The sequence below is a fragment of the Penicillium argentinense genome (genome assembly GCF_028826775.1).
Source record: "Penicillium argentinense strain IBT 30761 chromosome Unknown utg000005l_segment0_segment0, whole genome shotgun sequence".
Classification (NCBI taxonomy): Eukaryota; Fungi; Ascomycota; class Eurotiomycetes; order Eurotiales; family Aspergillaceae; genus Penicillium; species Penicillium argentinense.
Genome location: NW_026622664.1, coordinates 1,119,301 through 1,140,851, shown reverse-complemented (window position 1 = coordinate 1,140,851; position 21,551 = coordinate 1,119,301). Strand labels below are relative to the sequence as shown.

Below are 21,551 nucleotides of genomic sequence, written 5' to 3'. Positions count from 1 at the left end.
GTGTAACCTTCAGCATCTTAATAGAGACTAGTCGAAGCGGGTCCATTCTTGTGCTCAAATCAAACCCACCTTGATTTGCTCCCCAAGGATATAAACTAAGCTGTAAAGGGAGACCTCCGCGGTACAGTCATCCCGGGTCGAGTACCTTTGTACGGCCCCCTTCATTAACTTCCGTCATCAACATAGAGTGGCTTGCTTTTTCAGCTCTGTCGAGGGCCGGGCTCATGAAGATGGTTGCAAGTGACTCTATTGCTGGCCCTTGGAACCTCTTTTCCCAGAAGGGGGCAACGCATGATGGCCGGAGAGTGAGACGAGGCGGGAAAGCACAGCCTCTGATGATGTGTGAAGTCCGGATAAAGGTCGGAGAGTGTAGCTGAAGGGCGAAGAAAAAAGAAGAGAGATGCCGCGGAGAAAGCAACGGCGAAGTGGCGGTTATGATGATGATGATGATGATGATGATGATGATGATGATGATGATGATGATGATGATGATGATGATGATGATGATGATGATGATGATGACGGATGCACACGAGATGTGAAGCTTTCCCCGGCATTATTCCATCAAACGACACGTGGCTGTCTCAGGCATCAACTGGGGTAAGCTCCAGCGAAGCTGCAGAAGGATAGCCTAGGGCAGTGCCTAAGACAGCTGGGGGAAAAGATAGACAAGAGCAGAATGAAAGAAATCGGACCGGCCCGCGAAAAGTTAAGTCCTAATGGCGTGCGCGTACCTTTAAATTCGAGAGACTGATCCTTATCAAATGAACAACCGCAACAATCCTTCAAACACTATACTAGGTGTCTCAATGAAGATGTTCGAGCACGGACTAGATGCAATGGTCCTGGTCATGAAGACATGTTCCGATAAAACTTGCCGCCAACCGTGGGAAACACTGCACCCAGATGGATATGTGAAGAGCTTGGTCGATGCACTCCATCCGAGATACAATGATTTCTACCGAGTTCAGAACAAGAACAAGTTTGAGAAATGCGAGGCGGGCTACAATGTGAAGAACGAACCCCATGTTCGGTGCTCCAGATACGGAGATCATACCGTCAGTGTATTGATGGGGGAAAGAGACTTGGACTGGTGGATGAATGCTGGATAGGGGTCTTCTCACTATGAGCTAAGAATGTCAGGTTCTCATCCGAAAATGCCCAATATCGTGTTTTCGTCCCTCATTATATACAAGGATACCGTTTTATTATTACTTTTTCGTCCAAAGAAGAGAAAATATTTACAATGCCCTCCGATCCCAGCCAGTACCTCAGACAGCAGATTCTCGCTCTTTATAGGATGACTTCTTATCTACCAGACACCTCCTCGAGTCCGAGTTGTCCGATCTATTTGGGGGCGGATGCTGCATAGTCCATGTTGCATTTACCCCTCATCTGAATTAGGAAGGCATGGCGGAGCAGCTGATAAGACAATAGTCGACCCCAGCTTTTCCACCCAACAACCACGCCACCCGTGAGCAAAGATGCCGGCCACCCAGCGACCCATCGATGAAATCCTGAACACGGTTGCTCGCCGCTATCGAGGACCAGGCGGGGCCATCGCCGTCGTCAAAAATGGCGAACTTGTCGGCCAACGGGTCTGGGGTTACGCCGATCTCGACCGACGAATCCCCTTGACATCAGAGACTCAGATGCCCATTTGTTCAATCACAAAGCAATTCGTCTGTGCCCTTTTGCTGGACCTCGAGCGAAATCCACCACCGGCAGTGGCGGCCAAGGGCGACATCCAGAGCCAATTGACAAAGAAGCTCCATGAGTTCCTTCGCCCGGAGTTGACCGAGGGTACTGGCCTGATACTTCAGCATCTATGCGACATGCAGTCGGGCATCCGAGACTACTGGGCCATGACCACGCTCTGGGGTGCCAAACCAGATGACGAGTTCTTAATTGAAAGGGATTGTCCACCGATGGTCGATCGGATGAGATCGTTTCATTTCAAACCGGGAATGGAATACTCATATTGCAATGTAAACTTCTACATTGTTGCACGTGTGATCGAAAAGGTCACTGGTGAGCCCCTTGGAAAGCTGCTTGCCGAGCGAGTTCTCCAACCAGCTGGAATGACGACCGCCCTTCTCTGTCCCAACACTGCGAAGCACCCAGGCCCGTGTGTTGGCTACGAAGGAACTGAGGAGCATGGATACTATGAAGCGGTGAATCGGATGGAATGGTCTGGCGATGCTGGGTTGGTGGCTTCGCTCACCGACATGGTCGCCTACGAGAAGTACCTGGAGCGTCTCTCCTCCGACCCGAAGAGCTGGTATCGCACTGCGATCGAGCCGCATACCTTCAGCGATGGTAACACGGCGAGATATCATTACGGCCTTGGTCATACGAATCTCCATGGTGTCGACACGATTGGACATGGGGGTGCTCTACGCGGATATCGACTTCACAGACGCCATGCACCAAATGAGCACATCTCCGTGGTCGCACTATTCAACCACGAAGCCGATGCGTCGTCTGCCGTCGATGATGTTTTACGGGATATCCTGGGGCTCTCCAAACCAGAAACTCCCCAAATTGAAGCAAGTTCTCATTGGAACGGCACGTTCCTCGACCAAGAGACGGGACTCGCGATTGTTGTGAGTAAGGGATTGAATATGGGGGAAGTTCGAATCAGTTACGGCTTCCAACCAAGTGCTGAGGTCATAAAGTTGACAGCCTCCAATCAAGGCCACTTCCAGTCTATGACTGCAGTTGTGGAAGGCGATGTGCTGAAGATCCATCGCATATCAGACAACCGAAAACTTGAGGCCCGTCGGATCACGATTCGCGAAACCATCTCCAAGGATGAATCCTTCACAGGGGAATACAGATGTGCTGAAGTTGGATCAACCTTTCACTGTTCCGGTGGATCAGGAGTTTTGTACGGCACCTTTGAGGGATACCTGGGCAACGGACCCCTCACGCCTATGAAGTATCTCGGTGACGATGTATGGGCGCTGACTTGCCCACGCGGTCTGGATGCGCCAGCGCCTGGTGACTGGACTGTGTCATTCTATCGCGATGAGAGCGGTGGCGTTGCAGGTTTCCGAATTGGATGCTGGCTGGCGAGAGGACTTCATTTCGTCAAGGTCTGAAAGTCAGTGCTGAGCTAGGACTGGAAACAGCACTTTCTGCTCATATGCCGGTCCTAGATGACTGTGACCGTCCAATACCTAAGTAGATTTATACTATTTTATGGGATGAAATGAGCTTCATATTCACAGGTGCTAGTTCAAACTTTTGAATAAGGGAACATTATGAATTGATACGGCCACACCCTTCTGCTTCGGACCACACTCCTTCCCTGACCTTTCAGGTGTCTGCTAATTCTTTGGCTTGAACACCCTGGTCATTCGAGTAGAAAGTTGAACTTTCTGCTCTACGGAGGAAATATTTCAGCCCGAATCCCATGCATTGGGCATGACGCATCACTGTAGACTGGCTGGCCAGACAGCCGTTCACGTAGGTGACTGGGTAGATGACAAGGTAGCTGACCAAATAGGTGATTGAGCAACGAACCTCGAGGTGTCGGTGTACAGAGAATGCAATACACAATATCACCATCTCATGGCACGATTTGATGGTCCGCAGACACGCCCCACAGGTCTTGTCTCCGCTGGATTTAGGCAAAATAGAAGAGCCGGACTTGGGGTTAGTCTGCAGAGCAACGTCCTCTCGGACGGCCAGTGGCTCTGCCGATCGAGAGATGATCGAAAAGCAGGAACACCTTTAGTACGAATGATGCACCCGGCCTTCTTGTTTATCGAATTTAGCCTCATTGCTGAAATGGGACGACATCTGGTGCAAGATGCATACCATTTGAACCGACCTAATTTTGTCATCCAGGAATGTTTTATTCCGCACTGTCAGCTTACCTCCACGTTGGCTTCTACACCAGAGAATGTTGGCTTCATAGCGGTCGTCTGTATAGATCTGGACGCCGCGTCGCCGAGTTCGGCAAAATCGCGGGCCAGAAGCGACCCTGCATCGAATGTGAAAAGGGGTGCCCTCCGGCTGCAACTCTGCCGACAAGTACTGGGTAGTCGAAGCGCGAGAGCCCAAATTGATCGTAATCTACCTGAGATGTCCATCTAGTGTCGTTTTCATACTACTCCTCTAGTACTCCGAGTGTCAGTCGCACCTTCCATAAGGTACGCCCCCGTCACCACGTGCCGCCCGGTTCCCCGCATCTCCGGATTTTCAGTTCGTTCCCTCGCAAATCGTGTAGAAGATCCTGTTGGACCCTGCTTTCTGTCGCCCTCTCACCTGTTCGTGCGAATTCCCAGTGGGATCGCCCGAGAACATTCCCATCCAAGCTTTCGGCGCTCGGGTCCGAGGGAGAAAAAGTGTCACCTCGCCGTTTGCGCCGCGGTCTGGGGTATTCTGACACTGGACGGTCTTCGCCTCATGCCCCGACGCCTGCCTTCTACCCCGGAAAACTCACTGTATATCGACTGAGGTCCCTGGAAAATCATAGAAGAACTGACACCTCCGGCTCTATGCCGCTCGAGCCCTGATCTCACGGAGAAGCATGTCAACGGCCCTCTCCGATCTCTCGCCGATTCCTACTCCGATTTCTCTTCGCGGTCGCAATCCAGTCGAATGTCCCAATCCCATACGTCCGGTCTCGACACTCTTGCAGAGGGGTCGCAGTATGCATTTGAGCAGCTGCAGCTGGCGCGACAAGCGGGCGCAGCCTCGAACCCCCCGACCGATCCGGGTGCACGACAGTCGCAACATCCGCAGCCTCACAACGAGCAGAATGGGGCGCGTATGGGTGGAAGGGGCTCTTCTCAGCCACGCGACACACTAACGGAATCTCGTTCCACCATTCGCAAGTCATCGTCAGCCACTCCTGTGCGCCGGAGGATAAGCCGGGCTTGCGATCAGTGCAACCAGTTGCGCACCAAATGCGACGGTCAACAACCCTGCGCACATTGCGTTGGTACTATTTTCCCCAAAAGGTGCTCATAGCTATCGCAGTCGCTAACTTGTTTCAGAGTTCGGACTCAGCTGCGAATACGCACGAGAGCGCAAGAAGCGTGGGAAGGCCTCGAAGAAAGACCTTGCAGCAGCCGCAGCAGTCAGCGCCCGCGGCGAGAAAGGCATTACAGATAATGCTTCTATGCAAGGCGACTCTCCCAACGATCAGATCCAGGAACCTCATGGGTCATACGATCCAACCTTCGATGCTGCTCGGAGTATGCCAGATACAACACCGGCCCATTTGCGGAACAACAGTATTCCAGGAATCATGAGGATGCAACAGAACACACACTCGCAGCAGGCTTCGGGATCAAATATGGAGGGTATCCCCTTGAATTATGGAAACGTATCAGAATCAAGCCGCCCACCCATTGTTTCTGACCTGCGCTCTGTTCAAATGATGCATCAAAACGGCAACTCCCGATCGCCGTCAGGATTGCTCAATCCCCAAGGATTTGGGTCGGGCTACAATGACGGGTCATATAATCTGATGAACTCGCAAGATGCAAGTTCGTCCTCGATGAACCAATTCCGTCTCGGAGGGCCAGTCGACAACCCGCCTGCGCCGTTTCTAGGGTTCTCTCCTCCCGCCCAATCGCCCAGCTGGCTTCCCTTGCCATCTCCTTCGCCCGCAAATTTCCCATCGTTCAGCATGGCGCCATTTTCCAGTTCATTAAGATACCCCGTTTTGCAACCTGTTCTTCCCCACATTGCATCTATCATTCCGCAGTCGTTGGCTTGTGACCTTTTGGATGTCTATTTCGCCAGCTCTGTCTCGCACCACCTCTCGCCATTGTCACCGTACGTTGTCGGATTCGTATTTCGCAAACAATCCTTCCTACATCCAACGAAGCCGAGAACATGCAGTCCTGGTCTCCTGGCTAGTATGTTGTGGGTAGGTGCACAGACGAGTGAGGCTGCTTTCCTGACATCACCACCGTCCGCACGAGGTCGGGTATGTCAGAAGCTGCTAGAATTGACCGTGGGCTTGCTTCGACCTCTCATTCATGGGCCAGCCACCGGGGAAGCGTCCCCTAATTACGCAGCGAATATGGTCATCAATGGAGTGGCCTTAGGAGGCTTTGGTGTCTCGATGGATCAATTGGGCGCTCAGAGTAGTGCCACAGGCGCGGTTGATGACGTCGCTACGTACGTTCATCTAGCTACTGTAGTCTCGGCAAGTGAGTATAAAGCAGCCAGTATGCGCTGGTGGACTGCAGCATGGTCACTGGCACGAGAACTCAAGCTGGGACGTGAACTGCCACCAAATTCAGCCAACCGACAAGATGGCGAATTAGAGGGCGAATCGGAGCTGGATATGGATGGACGCAAAAAGCAGCAATCGTCGCTTCTGAACCCCATGGGCAATGGGTCGGGTAATTCTGGTGTCAATTTGACAGAGGAAGAACGCGAAGAACGTCGTCGTATCTGGTGGCTGCTATACGTTATGGACAGACATCTGGCCTTATGCTATAACCGGCCACTCACCCTGCTCGACAAGGAATGTGAGGGCTTGCTTCAGCCGATGAATGATGACCTTTGGCAAGCGGGCGACTTTTCAGCGGCCAGTTATCGACGTGCAGGCCCGGCATTCGAATGCACCAGCCACAGTACTTTTGGATACTTCTTGCCTTTGATGTCTATCCTCGGGCAAATCGTGGATTTGCAACATGCTCGCAACCATCCGCGCTTCGGCCTTCATTTCCGCAATAGCGGTGAATGGGAGTACCAAGCAATGGAAATCACTCGACAGCTGGATGTATATGCCGCAAGCCTGAAGGAATTTGAAGCCCGTTATACTAGTTCACTGGGCCTCGGGAATAATGACAACGATACTGCGATGGAAGGAGCTCATCTGAACCATGTCAGTCCCTCTGGCCATTCAAGCAGTACGATCGGATCCCATGTGAGCCAAGTGCATACCAAGATGGTTGTTGCTTATGGCACACATATCATGCATGTTCTCCATATTCTTCTGGCAGGGAAATGGGATCCCATCAATCTGCTCGATGACAACGACCTTTGGATCTCCTCTGATTCTTTCATCACTGCTATGGGCCATGCGGTTAATGCTGCGGAAGCAGCATCCCAAATCATGGACTATGATCCCGATCTCAGTTTCATGCCCTTCTTCTTTGGTATATACCTACTGCAGGGCAGCTTCTTGCTTCTCCTGACGGCGGATAAGCTGCAAGGAGACGCCAGTCCCAGCGTTGTCAAAGCCTGTGAAACGATTGTGCGGGCACACGAGGCCTGTGTTGTGACCTTGAACACAGAGTACCAAGTAAGATTATCCTTTTTCCTCCTAAACCTCATGATAAAAAGTTGTGCTAACGATGACTCTCAGAGAACATTCCGAAAGGTGATGCGGTCCGCACTTGCTCAAGTGCGTGGACGGATGCCCGATGACTTTGGCGAGCAACAGCAACGCAGGCGAGAGGTCCTTGCCTTGTATCGTTGGAGTGGCGATGGAAGTGGTCTCGCTCTCTAGCTCGCTTTCAACCTGGCCAAAATTTCTTTCGTGTGTACTTCTGGATTATCAACGCTGGCCGAAATGTGTTCGCTTTATGCGCTCGCTCTCCTTCAGCCTATCTTCGCCCAGAACCAAATACTGGATCAAAGCTGTAAGATGGAGGCGTATTGATTGTGCTCTAATTTTGTAAACTACACTGCTGCATACTGCTTTCGCTTGGACAATGGACATACCCCAGGTGCAGAGGAGCCGATGACTTCTAATTTTGCATGTTCTTGAGTTCAGCCCGAACAGGATACCCTCTTTCTTCTGGAAAATATAGCCATGTTTTTTACCCTTCTTTGTAATTGTTCTATTTTTCTACTAGCAGTGCTGCCTACCGCTAGCTTGAAGGCAGGAGTGTACATTAATAAACACATGCGAGCCCATTGGACCGAGATGGTATGACGTCACTGAGACAATCCATGTTGCCAGGCAATCTGATCTCTCCATTCCTTTACCTCTTCGTGACATGAAACCTGAATCCTACAAGGAGCGGAGATGCAACCATCTGATCAATCATGGCCCTCCTCGCCAGATCGTCACGGCGAATCCTCTCCACACCTAGGCCCTTGTTCCCACGCGGCCCATCACTACTTTCCAAGCGGTTTCTCGGGATACCCTCAGCATTCTTACTTGACGATTACCTCCCCAAGTATCAGCTTCTCACGTCTGTTGATGCGGCAATGAAGCGATCTCACGCATATGCGCATCTGCGCGAATGCAATCTATGTCCACGAAAATGCGGGGTGAATCGATACGAGACAACGGGGATGTGTCTGATCGGCGCCGAGACAGCCAAGGTTAATGTGATTGCGCCGCACCGTGGAGAGGAGCCTTGTATACAGGGCTTTCATGGGAGTGGATCCGTCTTCTTTTCGGGCTGCAATTTGCGCTGTGTATTCTGTCAGAATCACGTACGTTGTTCAACTGACTCGCCCTTCTATAGAGCTATGGCTGACAAAATGTCATAGGACATCGCCCATCAGCGCAACGGATTTGACCTCACTCCCGAGGAGTTGGCTGATTGGTACATCAAGCTCCAGCAGATCGGCAATGTCCACAACATCAACCTGGTCACCCCCGAGCACGTCGTCCCACAAGTCGCATTGTCGATCTTGACGGCGCGGGACATGGGCCTTCGAATTCCGATCATCTACAATACCTCATCATTTGATTCACTCGATTCGTTGAAGCTACTTGATGGGCTAGTCGACATCTACCTACCAGACTTCAAAGTATGGAAGAGCAGCACATCAAAGCGGCTCCTCAAGGCAGAGGATTACACTTCGACAGCCATGGAGAGTATCAAGGAGATGCACCGACAGGTCGGTGACCTCTCATTCACCTCAGATGGTATTGCAAAAAAGGGTGTACTGCTGAGGCACCTTGTAATGCCTGGCAAAGAGGACGAAGGGAGAGAAATTATGCGCTGGCTGGCGGAAAATGTATCCACAGATCTTTACGTGCATATCATGGAGCAGTACCACCCAGATGCACATGTTGGAAAGAAGAAGCGCGTTACGCGGAGAGTACGAATGGGCGAAGGAGGAGAAACAACCACCGAGAAAACGCGGTATGCTGAGATTAATCGTGCCGTCCGCGATGAGGAACTTGGCTCGGTGAGGGATGCAGCTGTCAAAGCCGGGCTGTGGCGCTTCTGCGAAGTCAATGAGAACAACAGCGCATTCCACCTTTGAGGCAAAGCATCAGGGAACCATTGTACATATTATTTTTTTATATAGGGCTGAGCATCTAAAGTCTTGATATCACTCATGTGTATGAATCAAAATCATACCCATGCGAGCGCCCTTTTCATAAGACTGAACAATGATTGAAGCTGCAAGAGAGGGTGCCTAGGCTTTCAAAAACTCCTCAATTCCTTGACAATTGGTATCGACCCTTACTGTATGGCATCTTTCCTTCATGTTCAATCTGTGACATGTAGGCCCAGCCTGTAGGAGCAAGTCCATGACTTGGATGTTTCCGGGCTCTGCTGCCCAATGTAGTGGAATTCATCCAAAACGAGATCTTCTGCTGTAATGTCTGCTTTTTGCAATAGAAGGAGCTCAATAATTTCGATGCTCTGCGACTGTACGGCCGAGTGAAACATAGAGTAGTCGCCTGCAGTGAGCACTAATACATCTGTACCGTTTTCGGGTAAAATTTGCACGAGAGGAAGTGTCCTTATCTCTGGAATGGCTAGACGCAACTACTTGAGGCCACATTTTGAAGGTATATTTGGATTTAGGCCTGCATTTTAGAGCGACTTGCGATATTTGGACGATAACCTGGGAAGGTATAAACCGCTTTGAAATCGTACCCCGAACTGGAGAAGTGGCACGGGACTATATGCCTGAATGTTCGGCCCCACCTGAGCTCGCGCCCCGATCGGCCTCACTCACACCAGCGCAGCTCAATGGTTTCCGACGACAACTCCCACGCCCCACCCCTTCTCACCCATCACGATGAAGCCCTTAATCGGTATTCTTGCGGTGTCTGCCCTCGTGTATCGTGCCTGGGCCCGCAGGTCGCTCACCCTGCTTGGGCTGGTTGTTGCGGGCGTGTCAGCCACCATGCACGCGTTGCACCCGTGGTCGACCCCATTCCTCTTACTTGCGGTCTTTTACTATGGCGGCACAAAGGCTACAAAGGTATGCCGAGGACACATTCTATCGACCATGAAGTCTTTCTGTCGTTCTGTCTCTGGGGCACGAGGCACTTTGGGCGAAAACCACATGCTGACAGGCTCTCTTCCCGGGCTAGGTTAAACACGACGTTAAGGCACGCCTGACCCTCTCAGCGACCGGCGCAGATGGAGGAGAAGGGCCTCGAAACCATATCCAAGTCCTCGCGAACTCATTAGTTGCTACGGTCCTCAGCATCGCACACGCAGCGGTGCTAGCTAAAAACCCCGCGGACTCGTGTTTCTCGTTCGGCCAGAGTGCGGCGGATATCCTGATGGTCGGAATTGTTGCGTATGGCGCCCACTTTCCTTTGTTAGTTGCTCTTGGCTTGACACACTGGCTCACAATTTTGTTCTCTGTAGCAACTATGCCGCTGTCGCCTCCGATACATTTTCTTCTGAGCTGGGCATTCTTTCCAAGTCGAAGCCGCGTCTTATCACCTCGCTCACACTCCGCGAAGTACCCCCTGGTACAAATGGCGGCGTGACTGCTACAGGACTTGCAGCTGGACTGCTTGGATCGTTCACGATTGCCCTGACATCTGCTATCTTCCTGCCATTCTGTTCCGACTCCAGTGGAATTCGGGATCGTGTAATTTGGACAGTGGCGTTGAGCTCTTGGGGCCTGTTGGGAAGTGTGCTCGACAGCCTACTGGGTGGTCTGCTCCAGGCTAGTGTGGTTGACAAGCGAAGTGGCAAGGTCGTGGAAGGAAGTGGCGGGCGTAAGGTAAATCTTGATATCGTCTCCCGAGTCGCGTGCTCACCCACGTGCAAGCTTCTGACAGTAACGCAGGTCCTAATTCACCCGGGCTCTACCAAACCCGCCGTGGCCTCTGGCTTGACGTCGTCGGCGGTGACGAGCAGCACGCATCTGCGAGAGACCGAGTCGGTGGCTAACGCGGCTACGCTTCGGGGAAGCCGAGCGACGGGCACGTCCGTAGGCAGTCAGCCTGGCCGGGCACACGATGAAAGTCATGAGAGTCGAAGAGTGGAGACCGGACATGACTGGCTAGACAATAACGGCGTGAACATGCTGATGGCCGTGTCAATGAGTGTGGGGGCGATGGCAATTGCCCAGTGGGTTTGGGGGATCGAGCTCCGAGAGCTGTGGGCATGAAACCTGTATCGACAGACGTTACATGTTCCGGATACATATTTCTTACTCGCGGCATACGGGGTTAACCCTTGAGGAAGTATACTTCCTGTTCCATGTGAATTGCTGTACTGGCTGAATGAGATTAAGCATGGCTTGCCGCATTCTATGCATTGGTCCGCATCTTCGTACATATTCCCCAATTCCATGCAGGCCATGCGAACCCCCCCCACCGACTGGGTCGGTCGCTATTTCCCTAGATTTTATATTATATCTTATTATGGAATACTAAGGCAGGGCGCATGCAGTACGGAGCATTTATGACAGGGCCAGGTATATACGGGGATGTACTGAGCAAACGATGCCAAGACCGGAGGACAGCCCCTTCTAGAACACGAGAACTCTTTCCCAAAGCGGCCTCGCGATGGCATGTATTATGTTTCAGCGCATCTCGAGGATGCCTCTCCTCACCCATTGCAGGCCCACGTGTGAGCTTCCCGCGATCTCATAGGAAGCGGTGGTCCCTGCGGCCCCGGTCGTGCCAAGCCGGGCCCAACCCAATGGTAGGGCTGCCGAAGATTGGCTCTGACCCAACCAGGTCAAGGGCCGGTTCTGATATTCGGCTGGCCCTATAAGAACGACGCCTGCCCAGCTTTGCCAAGGGTACGCCAAGGCCGCCAATTTGGCTTCTGGCAAACAGCGTCTCATTCTGTCCACGGAAACTGCCGCCACCTCGCCTTGGTTGCCCTGTCATGGCGTGATTGCGCCCCCAGAACCGACCCTCATTTGTCCGCCACCAGTCTGACTTCGACACTAGACAACCTGCCAAGAGGGCAGCGAACGATGTTCAGCACGGCTTCATTGCGAGTCGTAGCCGCACGTGTTGCCAGTTGCAACGAAAATGGCCGTCTCTGGCAGCCCAGAGCAGGCTGCGTCTCAGCATGGGGCGTTTCCTGCCGAGCGTATGAGGGAGAACGCTGAGAATACTAAGAGAACTGAGCCCGCGTGTCTGTCTGCTTTGTACATAAGGCCCTTCTACCTGCAACTTCTGCCACACAACTTGTACTATTCACTGTTGATCAATCATCCCCTCGGCCACTGTGCCCTTTATCAAGATGTACCTCCACGAGTACGACTACATCTTTGCCATTGGCACTCTGTTTGCCTTTCTTGATGCCTACAACAACGGTGCAAGTAAGTAACTCATTGACCGTTTCCTGCTATTCTTATGGTATTGGTATCTAACGGCCGGCCCTGAACAATAGACGATGTGGCCAACTCCTGGGCAACCAGTGTCTCCTCTCGCTCTGTCTCTTACAGACAAGCGATGGTTCTCGGTACTATCTTCGAGTTCCTCGGTGCAGTGACTGTCGGTTCTCGTACGGCTGAGACGATCAAGAATGGTATCATCCCCGTCACCTCTTTCAAGGACAATGCTGGAGTGCAGATGATGGCTTTCACCTGCGCCTTGGCTGCCGCCTCGTCTTGGGTGATGTGGTGCACCAAGCACTCCGCCCACGTTTCCTCGACCTACTCTCTGATCTCGGCTGTGGCGGGTGTTGGTGTTGCTACTGTTGGTGCTTCGCAGGTTCAGTGGGGTTGGAATGATGGTAAGGGTCTGGGTGCTATCTTCGCCGGTCTGGGAATGGCTCCGGTCATCTCTGGCTGCTTCGGTGCGATCATCTTCACACTCATCAAGGTCGTTGTCCACATGCGCAAGAATCCGGTCCCATGGGCTGTCTACAGTTCCCCCTTCTGGTTCCTCATCGCCGCCACCATTTGTACCTTGTCTATTGTCTACAAGGGATCTCCTAACCTGGGTCTGAGCAAGAAGCCTGCCTGGTACATCGTTGCTGTGACTCTGGGCTGTGGATTTGGAGTCTGCCTCCTGTCCATCATCTTCTTCGTTCCCTTTGTCAGGGCCCGCATCCTGAAGAAGGATCACACTGTTAAGTGGTGGATGTTCGCCATGGGACCTCTGCTCCTCAACCGCCCTACCCCTACCGATGCCGAGACCGCTAAGGTTCCCAATTACGCAGTTGTCCAGGACGATGATGAGGATGAGGCTTCCACCCGGGCCGGCTCTATCCACGACGAGAAGAACCCTCACGCTTCCACCGCCTCGGCCAGCACTACTAGCGACAAGGAGAAGCAGCTCGTTGCTACCGAGTCCGCTCAGCTGAGCTACAAGGAGATCATGGCTCAGTCTGAGGAGCGCCACCGTCAGAAGCTTCTGCGCAGCCGTGGTCCTCTAGGTTGGGCTATGCGTTTCCTCCGCGACAACCCCATGGGTGCTGGCGAGATCTACGAGATCCGCAACATCATCACTCTTTTCAAGCGCATCCCTCCTATGATCGTTTGCGGTCTCTTGTATGGTGTTCACTACGACATTCACACTGCCCAGTCTGGTATTTCTGGAACTCCTGAGGGCGAGCGCATGAAGCGTGTCTACGCCGCTGCCGAGAAGTACCCCAACGAGGTCGAGCACACCTACTCCTTCGTCCAGGTCCTCACTGCCTGCACTGCCTCTTTCGCTCACGGCGCCAACGATATTGGTAACTCGGTCGGTCCCTGGGCTGCCATCTACTCTGCCTGGTCCACCGGCCACACCACCGCTGCTAAGGCGACCGTTCCCGTCTGGCAGCTGGCTGTCCTGGCTATTTGCATTTCCCTGGGCCTTTGCACCTACGGTTACAACATCATGAAGGGTAAGCAGAGACTTCCACATACTATTAGATTTGTACAGCTGCTAATCAATTTTCAAACAGTCATGGGTAATAAGATCACTTATCACTCCCCGAGCCGTGGTTCCTCCATGGAAATGGGCGCCGCTATTACGGTCCTGGTCTTCTCCCAATACTCCCTTCCTGTCTCCACTTCGATGTGTATTACGGGCGCCACTGTTGGTGTCGGTCTTTGCAACGGCACTCTAAAGGCTGTTAACTTCCAGCGTGTTGGTCTCTTGCTGCTTGCTTGGATCATGACCATCCCCATCGCTGGTACCATCGGCGGTTGTTTGATGGGTCTATTCCTCAACGCACCTCACTTCTAGGGCCGTTGATAGAAGCCGCTAGGCTTGTTGAATTTTGTCAAAATTTGTATTCCATAGAGTTGATATCCACTACAGTTATTGCACTTAATGTTACATTGCATATATGAAAGCCGTATTCTGTGGCGTTTGTCGTTCAATCGTGCAAACTGTAGAGTAGAGAAACGGGTTTTAATACTCAGTGGAGTATCTCGCTGGTTGATATAATAATGAGTTGGTACTTGGGGGGGGCGGAAGCCTTCAATGTAGCAAAAACATATGGAAGTGGCAATCAAGGCTTTTATTGATTTTTTTAAGACAGAAGATGAGGGATATGCGTTTTTCGTAGAGAGCTGGCTACTTAATTATGTAGTAATTTTGACGGAATTATGCCGTAAGTATACGATAAATTTTCAATTTTGTAAATATTTTTGGCTCCTTTGATTTTCTTCTATCCCAAGTTCATCCCATATGTCTTCTATCGATAAAGAGTGCTACTATGCCAGATATGTCGTCACAGGGAGGTGACTGCGCTACTTTTAATAGTGATATCTCACTTCATCACTCGGCGCGCACGGCGATATTACCCAGGTCCTGACAATGCCGCAAAACCGAATAAATGCTCAAGCAAGAGGAGTAATAACTCCATATGCTAGACGGTATTATCTATGTTAGGATATACTCCCGCCAGTACACCGTTCTGCCGATTTTTTACTGGGGATCGGCGTCCCTGATACGAGCGCTGCCACACAACAATTGGAAGGTCAGAATGACGATAGGAAGCTGAAGAGATATTAGTAGTTTTTTGTATCACTGATGATCGGAGGAAGCTAAAGTGGGGCAGTGGAGGAAGAGATATAGATGCATCGGTAGTCAGATGGTGAGAACGGTGAGCTCCTTAGCTCACGGAGTTTTGGCCTTAGCACCTGAGAGCTGGATTTGGCTCCTCTTTATTCCACCACATGTGACGCGAATGGAAGCAAGTCTTTCATTTTATGAATAATACAAGAATCGGGATCTTGGCTAGTTTTACTCGGTTTTTTGTTTTATTGCACTAATGATATCTTGCCGCAAAGGAACCCTATTAAGCGATGGAATATATGTATTGCAGACTCAGGTGAAATCTCTCTAGGAAGTCTAGCTGAGCCAATTATCCCCGCGAAGCAAGCCCAGTGAAATGCAAAGGTTAAAAAAAAGAAAATTTCGGCCAGCCACATAATAAAAATCATAAGCAAGATACCGTAATACTCCAATGAAAGTGATTTCGTGGATTGCTATTGAAGAAGTGCTTGTCAAAAGGGACAAAAAAAGTAAGTGACCAGACCCGGGCTCGATCCGAGGACCTTGTCGGTGTTAACGACACGTGATAACCAACTACACCATCCGGCCAACTTGTTATTAGACGTTGAAAACTCTGCATTATAAGTGGATACACTGGAAACAGAATCGAAGCATATCACGTGCTGAGAACAATGTAATCGTGCACGTGATATTTTGATTGGGATTGCCTGGGACACAGGCTTTCTCGTGGTTGACCCGTAATCATCTCAAGTACCTATTGTACCTATTACTCGTTGTACTTCCCTTGTAGCCAACACCATGGCACTAGATTCCAGACCTAGGCTGATTATGAGCTTCCAAATTAACCTTGCGAGGGCAAGAAAATCAAAATCTGTCACCTGATATATCGCGGTCGAATCTTCGGAATTCAGAGCCAATTAATGCGTAATTGGAAATGTTGTTTTGTAGCTAGATCCATTTTGCGTTGTAAAAACTTACTAGCAATAACGACGACACAAGGCATGTTTGGAGGTGGGATAACACTGAACTGTCGAAATGTGGAGAAAGCTCTCACCAGCTAAATGGGTGATTTCCCCGCGGTATTTAGGACAATGTACTTCCCCTCCGCACACAAGCAACAAGATTCCCCTTTCAGCCCATACTTACCTTAGGGTGCACTTGGGCCGAGAAGCGGAGAAACCAAGGTGAAGCCTAAGTTGCTTTGGAGCAACGCCTACATCGCAATGAATCTCAGCACCATTCCATTTTTATCTGCGCTCGGATTAGGGAACACCTTTTACCCCCTCGATTATTTCGGGTTGAATCAACAACCACATGTTGCAATTCAACTTGACACACTCTCATTGAACAGCGAAGATGCCTTCATCAATATGGTCCCTGGTGACTTTGAACAAGTATCAGTCTCTTACGTGAGAAACAATCTCGCGTGTCTCGAGTTCTGAAGCTGAGCGAAGTCTGACATCTGCTTAGAAACACCATTCTATGATATTGAGTCCGACCAACAGGCCGTGAGAGATGCCTTGGCCAGAATCAAATCGTCCGATTTCATCGCATGGGACGCGTCATTTTTCGACATTATCGGACCAAATGCGAAGCTCGAGCGGATCCAGACATTTGGAGAGCCTGCGACGGTACACGAGGCACCGGCTTTTGTTCCTGAGACCAATGAGTTATTTTTCTCCGATACTCAAATCACGGGGTGGCTATGGGCCATTCACGTGGACACATTACAGGTATGTGACCCGAGTATATATGACAGCACCGTCGCCAATGCTGGGCCTGGATCTAGCTGACTGCTTGTCTTGAAGACCCGAAAGTTGAACAATTCCGTCACTACCAAATGTCAATGGAGCGCGATATCACCAAGGGCGTGTCTATCTAACTACAAATGGAGGCTCAGCTCGAGGCGTTTGGTCATTAGATCCTCTCAACAACACCGCGATCCCGATCGTGAATAACTACCGCGGTCGGCATCTGAATAAGCCCAACGACCTGAGGTTCGATTCCCAATCCAATATGTGGTTCACAGATCCTCCCTATGGTTGGTATCAAGGTTTTCCCTAATGTGCAAGCACCAGAGATCCCTACGGATATATACGTCTTCAACATGAAAACGAAGGCCCTGAATGTTGCCACCAATAACGTTGTCATCACGTCAAATGGCCTTGTTTTCTCTCCGAATGGCTAAACGCTGTATGTTGCAGACTCCAACTCGACTTCGGGAAAGCCGATGGATAATTATGCTGCCAGCCTGAGGAACGTGTGGGCTTTTGATGTGACCGGCCATCTCAAACCGAGAGTGGCTGGCTGGATGGACTTCAAGTCACCCGAAACGGATACATTTTGGTGGCAGTCCTGGGGGCGTGGATGTTGTTGATCCTAAGACAGGATTTCTGTTGGGCAAGATCAATACACCAGACATCATCTTCAAGCTGGAGAGAGGTCCACGCCGTGGCCGTGACGCCATGTGGCTGTTGACTGGGCAGAACTACTTTTACAAAGTCATGATCAGAGAGGCTTGATAGCTGTCACAGCGAGTTAGAGATACACCTTGAATGAGGTTCAACACAAATATCACGGCCTGATTGATTAAATCTACATAGCACGAAGAAAATATGAAATGGACCTCTACTGTTGACCATCCCTTTTGGTTTCCAGTGTATCTCAGTACCCCCGGGGTGCTGGATGTACCTTATAAAAACCTTTCAATTGGTTTGTCATATTTCTAGAGCATTCTTGAGGCTGTGAAATCAAATAACCCGAGGGATATACGAGGTGCTAGTGCAAGTACTATGTGGGTCTATAATTAGAATGCAAACATCAAAACACCCCGATCGGAGCAGGTGCAAACGGAGCAAACCCGGCAAACCCAGCTATGACCTCAGCGCGTCGCGCTCCCCACTTGGTGAACCGCCGCGAGTCGCCGCAACTGGCTGCAACAGTGCATTGCAAACACCAAAGTGGGATGCTCGACGTCAGACGGTAACCTGCGGATGAGTCAACATCCAATCTGATAATACGGATCCGCGCGACATTTTGTCCGACCCGCGATCTAGACTGTGCGGGGTCCCTGATGCAAACATGTTCTCAGCGCCAAATCCGGGTCGTAAGGGCCAATCTGGCTTTCCCTGCCTGGCCCTGCGTTGCTGGCCTGTTGCGAGGATGAATCCGGTGTTCCGTTGACTTGGCCTGCGGCCCCTCGTGTGGCAGGGGTTCCCATCTCACTGGCTGTGCTCTACTCCCAAATGGCTCCTTTCTCCGCTGTTCCGTGACAATTCGTCATAGAGTTTGGGCTCTACAAGCGTAGCTTCCGTCGATTCCTTAAATCCTGTACCTTCCCCCCTCCCACCTCATCGGTCGTCGCTTCAGTTCAATTTTCGGTCGTCTCTCGACTTTCCCTTCCAATTTCCCTTTTTTTGCTCGTTCGGCGGCTCTTCTGACGCTTTCCGCACATTCTCCGCACATCCCCCGCAGCAAGATGTCTCCATCAGCACTGACCAATGTCGACACGGTCGACATTGTCGATATTCATCAGGATGACGTTCAGTTTTCTCTCACAGATGAGCTACACAGGGGTCTCAACCCGCCAAAGGGCCAAGCCCGTTCATTCCCTACACTTCTCCTCTACGATACCAAGGGTCTGAAGCTTTTTGAGAAGATCACATACCTAGATGAATACTATCCCACCAACGCGGAGATCGAAGTTCTCAAAACACATGCGCAAAGAATTGTGGAGCGAATCCCGGAGAATGCAATGCTTGTGGAGCTAGGCAGTGGGTACGTTGTCCTAGCACCCAAACCCAGGAGCATGCGGGATTTGGACCCTTGTGTCTGTGTCTGATAGTATCTAACATACAGTTGATGTCTCTAGGAATCTGCGCAAGATCGAAATCATCCTCCGAGAGTGTGAGCGGGTCGAGAAGCACGTAGACTACTATGCATTGGATTTGTCTTTGGCGGAACTGCAACGGACCTTCGCGGAAATCACCCCGGAAAGCTTCACATACGTTGCACTGCATGGTCTCCATGGCACATACGACGATGCTCTAGTGTGGCTACAAGACCCGGAGAACTCTACAAGGCCAGTCATTGTCATGTCAATGGGGTCCTCTCTTGGAAATTTCCCTCGCGCAAGTGCCGCAGAATTTCTTGGGAGTTGGTCGAAGGTTTTAAAGGCATCGGATTTTCTACTCATCGGTCTGGATGCTTGTAAAATCCCAGAAAGGGTCTTCAAAGCCTACAATGACTCTGAGGGCATCACCCAGCAATTCTATGAGAATGGGCTGTCGCATGCCAATGCCGTTATGGGCTACGAGGCTTTCAAGGCCGATGAGTGGGAGATCTTGACAAGTTACGATAACCGGGAAGGACGACATCAAGCGTTCTATTCTCCAAAGGTTGACGTAACTATCGGCGATACCACAGTTCGCAAGGGAGAAAAACTCCTTTTTGAAGAAGCCTACAAGTACCACCGCAAAGAACGTGATGAGCTCTGTCGGAGGGCGGGATTGATATCTCAAGTCGAGTTCGGAAATTCTAGGGATGATTATCGTACGTTAACCAAACAGTCCTTCATACCTTCAGGTCGAACTGTGCTCACTCAGAATCAAATAACAGACATCCATTTGTACTCACCTGCCACTCTGGGTAGGCCCACCAAGCCATCTGAATATGCAGCACACCCCGTTCCAAGCCTTGAAGATTTCCAGTCCCTTTGGACTGCGTGGGATATTGCCACGAAAACCATGATTCCCCGTGAAGATCTTCTTTCTCAGCCCATCAAGCTCCGAAATGCATTGATTTTCTACCTCGGTCATATTCCGACATTTTTCGGTTTGTCTAGACAATGCCTTAGCTGAGTATCCTGCTGCTAACAGTCGGCCAATGCAGATATCCATCTTACGCGAGCCTCGCGTGGCAAGCCTACGCATCCCAAATACTATCAACAAATCTTTGAGCGAGGAATAGACCCCGATGTTGAAGACCCAGAGCAGTGCCACTCCCACAGTGAAATTCCTGACGAATGGCCACCTTTGGACGAAATATTGGACTACCAAGAGCGAGTCCGCAATCGGGCACGATCTTTCCTTCAAAATGGTGCAGCGTTGAAAAATCGCTTCCTAGCCGAGGCTCTCTGGATTGGATTTGAGCACGAGGCAATGCACCTGGAGACTTTCCTCTACATGTTACTTCAAAGCGATAGAACACTGCCGCCGATCGGGTTCAACACGCCTAATTTCAGGCAGATAGCCCAGGATGCAAAGAAGAACGAGAAACCTAATCAATGGTTTCATATTCCCAAGCAGACGTTTACAGTCGGGTTGAATGATGTGGATGATTCTACGTTACCCCGTGATTCCTTTGGCTGGGACAACGAGAAGCCCCAGAGATCCATCTCGGTGCATTCTTTCGAAGCGCAGGCTCGACCGATTACCAATGGAGAATATGCAAAATACGTGCAAGCTCAGCACCTATCGGTATTGCCAGCTTCCTGGGCGCGTGCTCCTTCACCTCAGGAGAACCCCATTTCCAAGGGCATGGCCCAGTTATACTCTGGTGGAAGCTCCGCCACAACCCAAGATCCCTTGGAGGGTATTTCTGTTCGTACTGTTTACGGACTCGTTCCCCTTTCACTAGCTCAGGACTGGCCTTTGATTGCCTCCTACGATGAGCTCGCCGATTACGCTAAGTGGATGAGATGCCGTATCCCAACATTTGAGGAAACCAGGAGCATCTATATGTATTCTGATAAGCTTCGTCAGAATTATTCTCCAAAGCTCAATGGCCATAGGTAAGAGAAGGACACTTAGTGTGTAAAAGATGCCACTAACATGGAGCCACAGCAATGGAGTCAACGGAACTTTAACCAACGGAAGCAACGGCATCAAGAAACAGGCCTTCGAAGAACCGCCCGTCTTCCGCAATCTTGACGGTTGCAATGTGGGCTTTAAGAATTGGCATCCTGTCCCCGTTACACCAAGCGGCGATAAACTTGCTGGTCAGGGTGAGTTGGGAGGTGTTTGGGAATGGACCAGCACGCCGCTAGCACCCCACGAAGGTTTCCAAGCAATGGACATATACCCTGGCTATACCTGTGAGTATAGATTCACCCAAAATTAAAGAAACATCAACTCATTTTTTGTTTTCTTTTTCTAGCGGATTTCTTCGATGGAAAGCACAACGTCATCCAGGGCGGTTCATGGGCGACGCTCCCCCGGATTGCGGGTCGAACCACGTTGTAAGTACTCAGTCTCGCGACGACCAATTCGATCTCGACTGACAATTACAGTGTGAACTGGTACCAGCACAACTATCTGTATGCGTGGGCAGGAGCACGCCTGGTGAGAGACCGCGATGTGTAGATTTGATAGCGGACGTGTAGATAGCTTGAATGCAATGACTTCATCGGCGAGGGGTATTATGTAACGTCATGCTA

At 50.8% G+C, this 21,551-nt stretch overlaps 8 protein-coding genes across 8 annotated transcripts; all 8 read left to right on the top strand.

Annotated features, from left to right (window-relative positions):
• Positions 1 to 400: 400 nt before the first annotated feature.
• Positions 401 to 604, top strand: N7532_005222 (uncharacterized protein; the record flags this gene model as incomplete). Its single annotated transcript, XM_056617716.1, has 1 exon — positions 401 to 604. The coding sequence occupies one exon, from the start codon at positions 401 to 403 to the stop codon at positions 602 to 604; it is 204 nt and encodes a 67-aa protein (XP_056473875.1).
• Positions 605 to 1,484: 880 nt separating this feature from the next.
• N7532_005221 (Peptidase S12 aminopeptidase DmpB domain C) lies at positions 1,485 to 3,104 on the top strand (the record flags this gene model as incomplete). The annotated part of the gene is made up of 1 exon (XM_056617715.1): positions 1,485 to 3,104. One exon carries the CDS (start codon positions 1,485 to 1,487, stop codon positions 3,102 to 3,104), a length of 1,620 nt encoding a protein of 539 aa, XP_056473874.1.
• A 1,312-nt stretch (positions 3,105 to 4,416) lies between these two features.
• Positions 4,417 to 7,486, top strand: xlnR (putative C6 transcription factor; the record flags this gene model as incomplete). The annotated part of the gene is made up of 4 exons (XM_056617714.1): positions 4,417 to 4,454; positions 4,521 to 4,954; positions 5,010 to 7,279; positions 7,343 to 7,486. 4 exons carry the CDS (start codon positions 4,417 to 4,419, stop codon positions 7,484 to 7,486), a joined length of 2,886 nt encoding a protein of 961 aa, XP_056473873.1.
• A 542-nt stretch (positions 7,487 to 8,028) lies between these two features.
• N7532_005219 (putative pyruvate formate lyase activating enzyme) lies at positions 8,029 to 9,207 on the top strand (the record flags this gene model as incomplete). Its single annotated transcript, XM_056617713.1, has 2 exons — positions 8,029 to 8,424; positions 8,482 to 9,207. The coding sequence occupies 2 exons, from the start codon at positions 8,029 to 8,031 to the stop codon at positions 9,205 to 9,207; spliced, it is 1,122 nt and encodes a 373-aa protein (XP_056473872.1).
• Positions 9,208 to 9,975: 768 nt separating this feature from the next.
• N7532_005218 (DUF92 domain-containing protein) lies at positions 9,976 to 11,310 on the top strand (the record flags this gene model as incomplete). Its single annotated transcript, XM_056617712.1, has 3 exons — positions 9,976 to 10,161; positions 10,274 to 10,506; positions 10,557 to 11,310. 3 exons carry the CDS (start codon positions 9,976 to 9,978, stop codon positions 11,308 to 11,310), a joined length of 1,173 nt encoding a protein of 390 aa, XP_056473871.1.
• A 1,091-nt stretch (positions 11,311 to 12,401) lies between these two features.
• On the top strand, positions 12,402 to 14,338 carry N7532_005217 (inorganic phosphate transporter; the record flags this gene model as incomplete). The annotated part of the gene is made up of 3 exons (XM_056617711.1): positions 12,402 to 12,480; positions 12,552 to 13,994; positions 14,055 to 14,338. 3 exons carry the CDS (start codon positions 12,402 to 12,404, stop codon positions 14,336 to 14,338), a joined length of 1,806 nt encoding a protein of 601 aa, XP_056473870.1.
• A 2,000-nt stretch (positions 14,339 to 16,338) lies between these two features.
• On the top strand, positions 16,339 to 17,303 carry N7532_005216 (uncharacterized protein; the record flags this gene model as incomplete). The annotated part of the gene is made up of 3 exons (XM_056617710.1): positions 16,339 to 16,495; positions 16,586 to 16,848; positions 17,145 to 17,303. The coding sequence occupies 3 exons, from the start codon at positions 16,339 to 16,341 to the stop codon at positions 17,301 to 17,303; spliced, it is 579 nt and encodes a 192-aa protein (XP_056473869.1).
• A 1,290-nt stretch (positions 17,304 to 18,593) lies between these two features.
• Positions 18,594 to 21,477, top strand: N7532_005215 (DUF323 domain protein; the record flags this gene model as incomplete). Its single annotated transcript, XM_056617709.1, has 6 exons — positions 18,594 to 18,892; positions 18,987 to 19,927; positions 20,006 to 20,906; positions 20,959 to 21,119; positions 21,272 to 21,353; positions 21,405 to 21,477. The coding sequence occupies 6 exons, from the start codon at positions 18,594 to 18,596 to the stop codon at positions 21,475 to 21,477; spliced, it is 2,457 nt and encodes an 818-aa protein (XP_056473868.1).
• Positions 21,478 to 21,551: the final 74 nt, after the last annotated feature.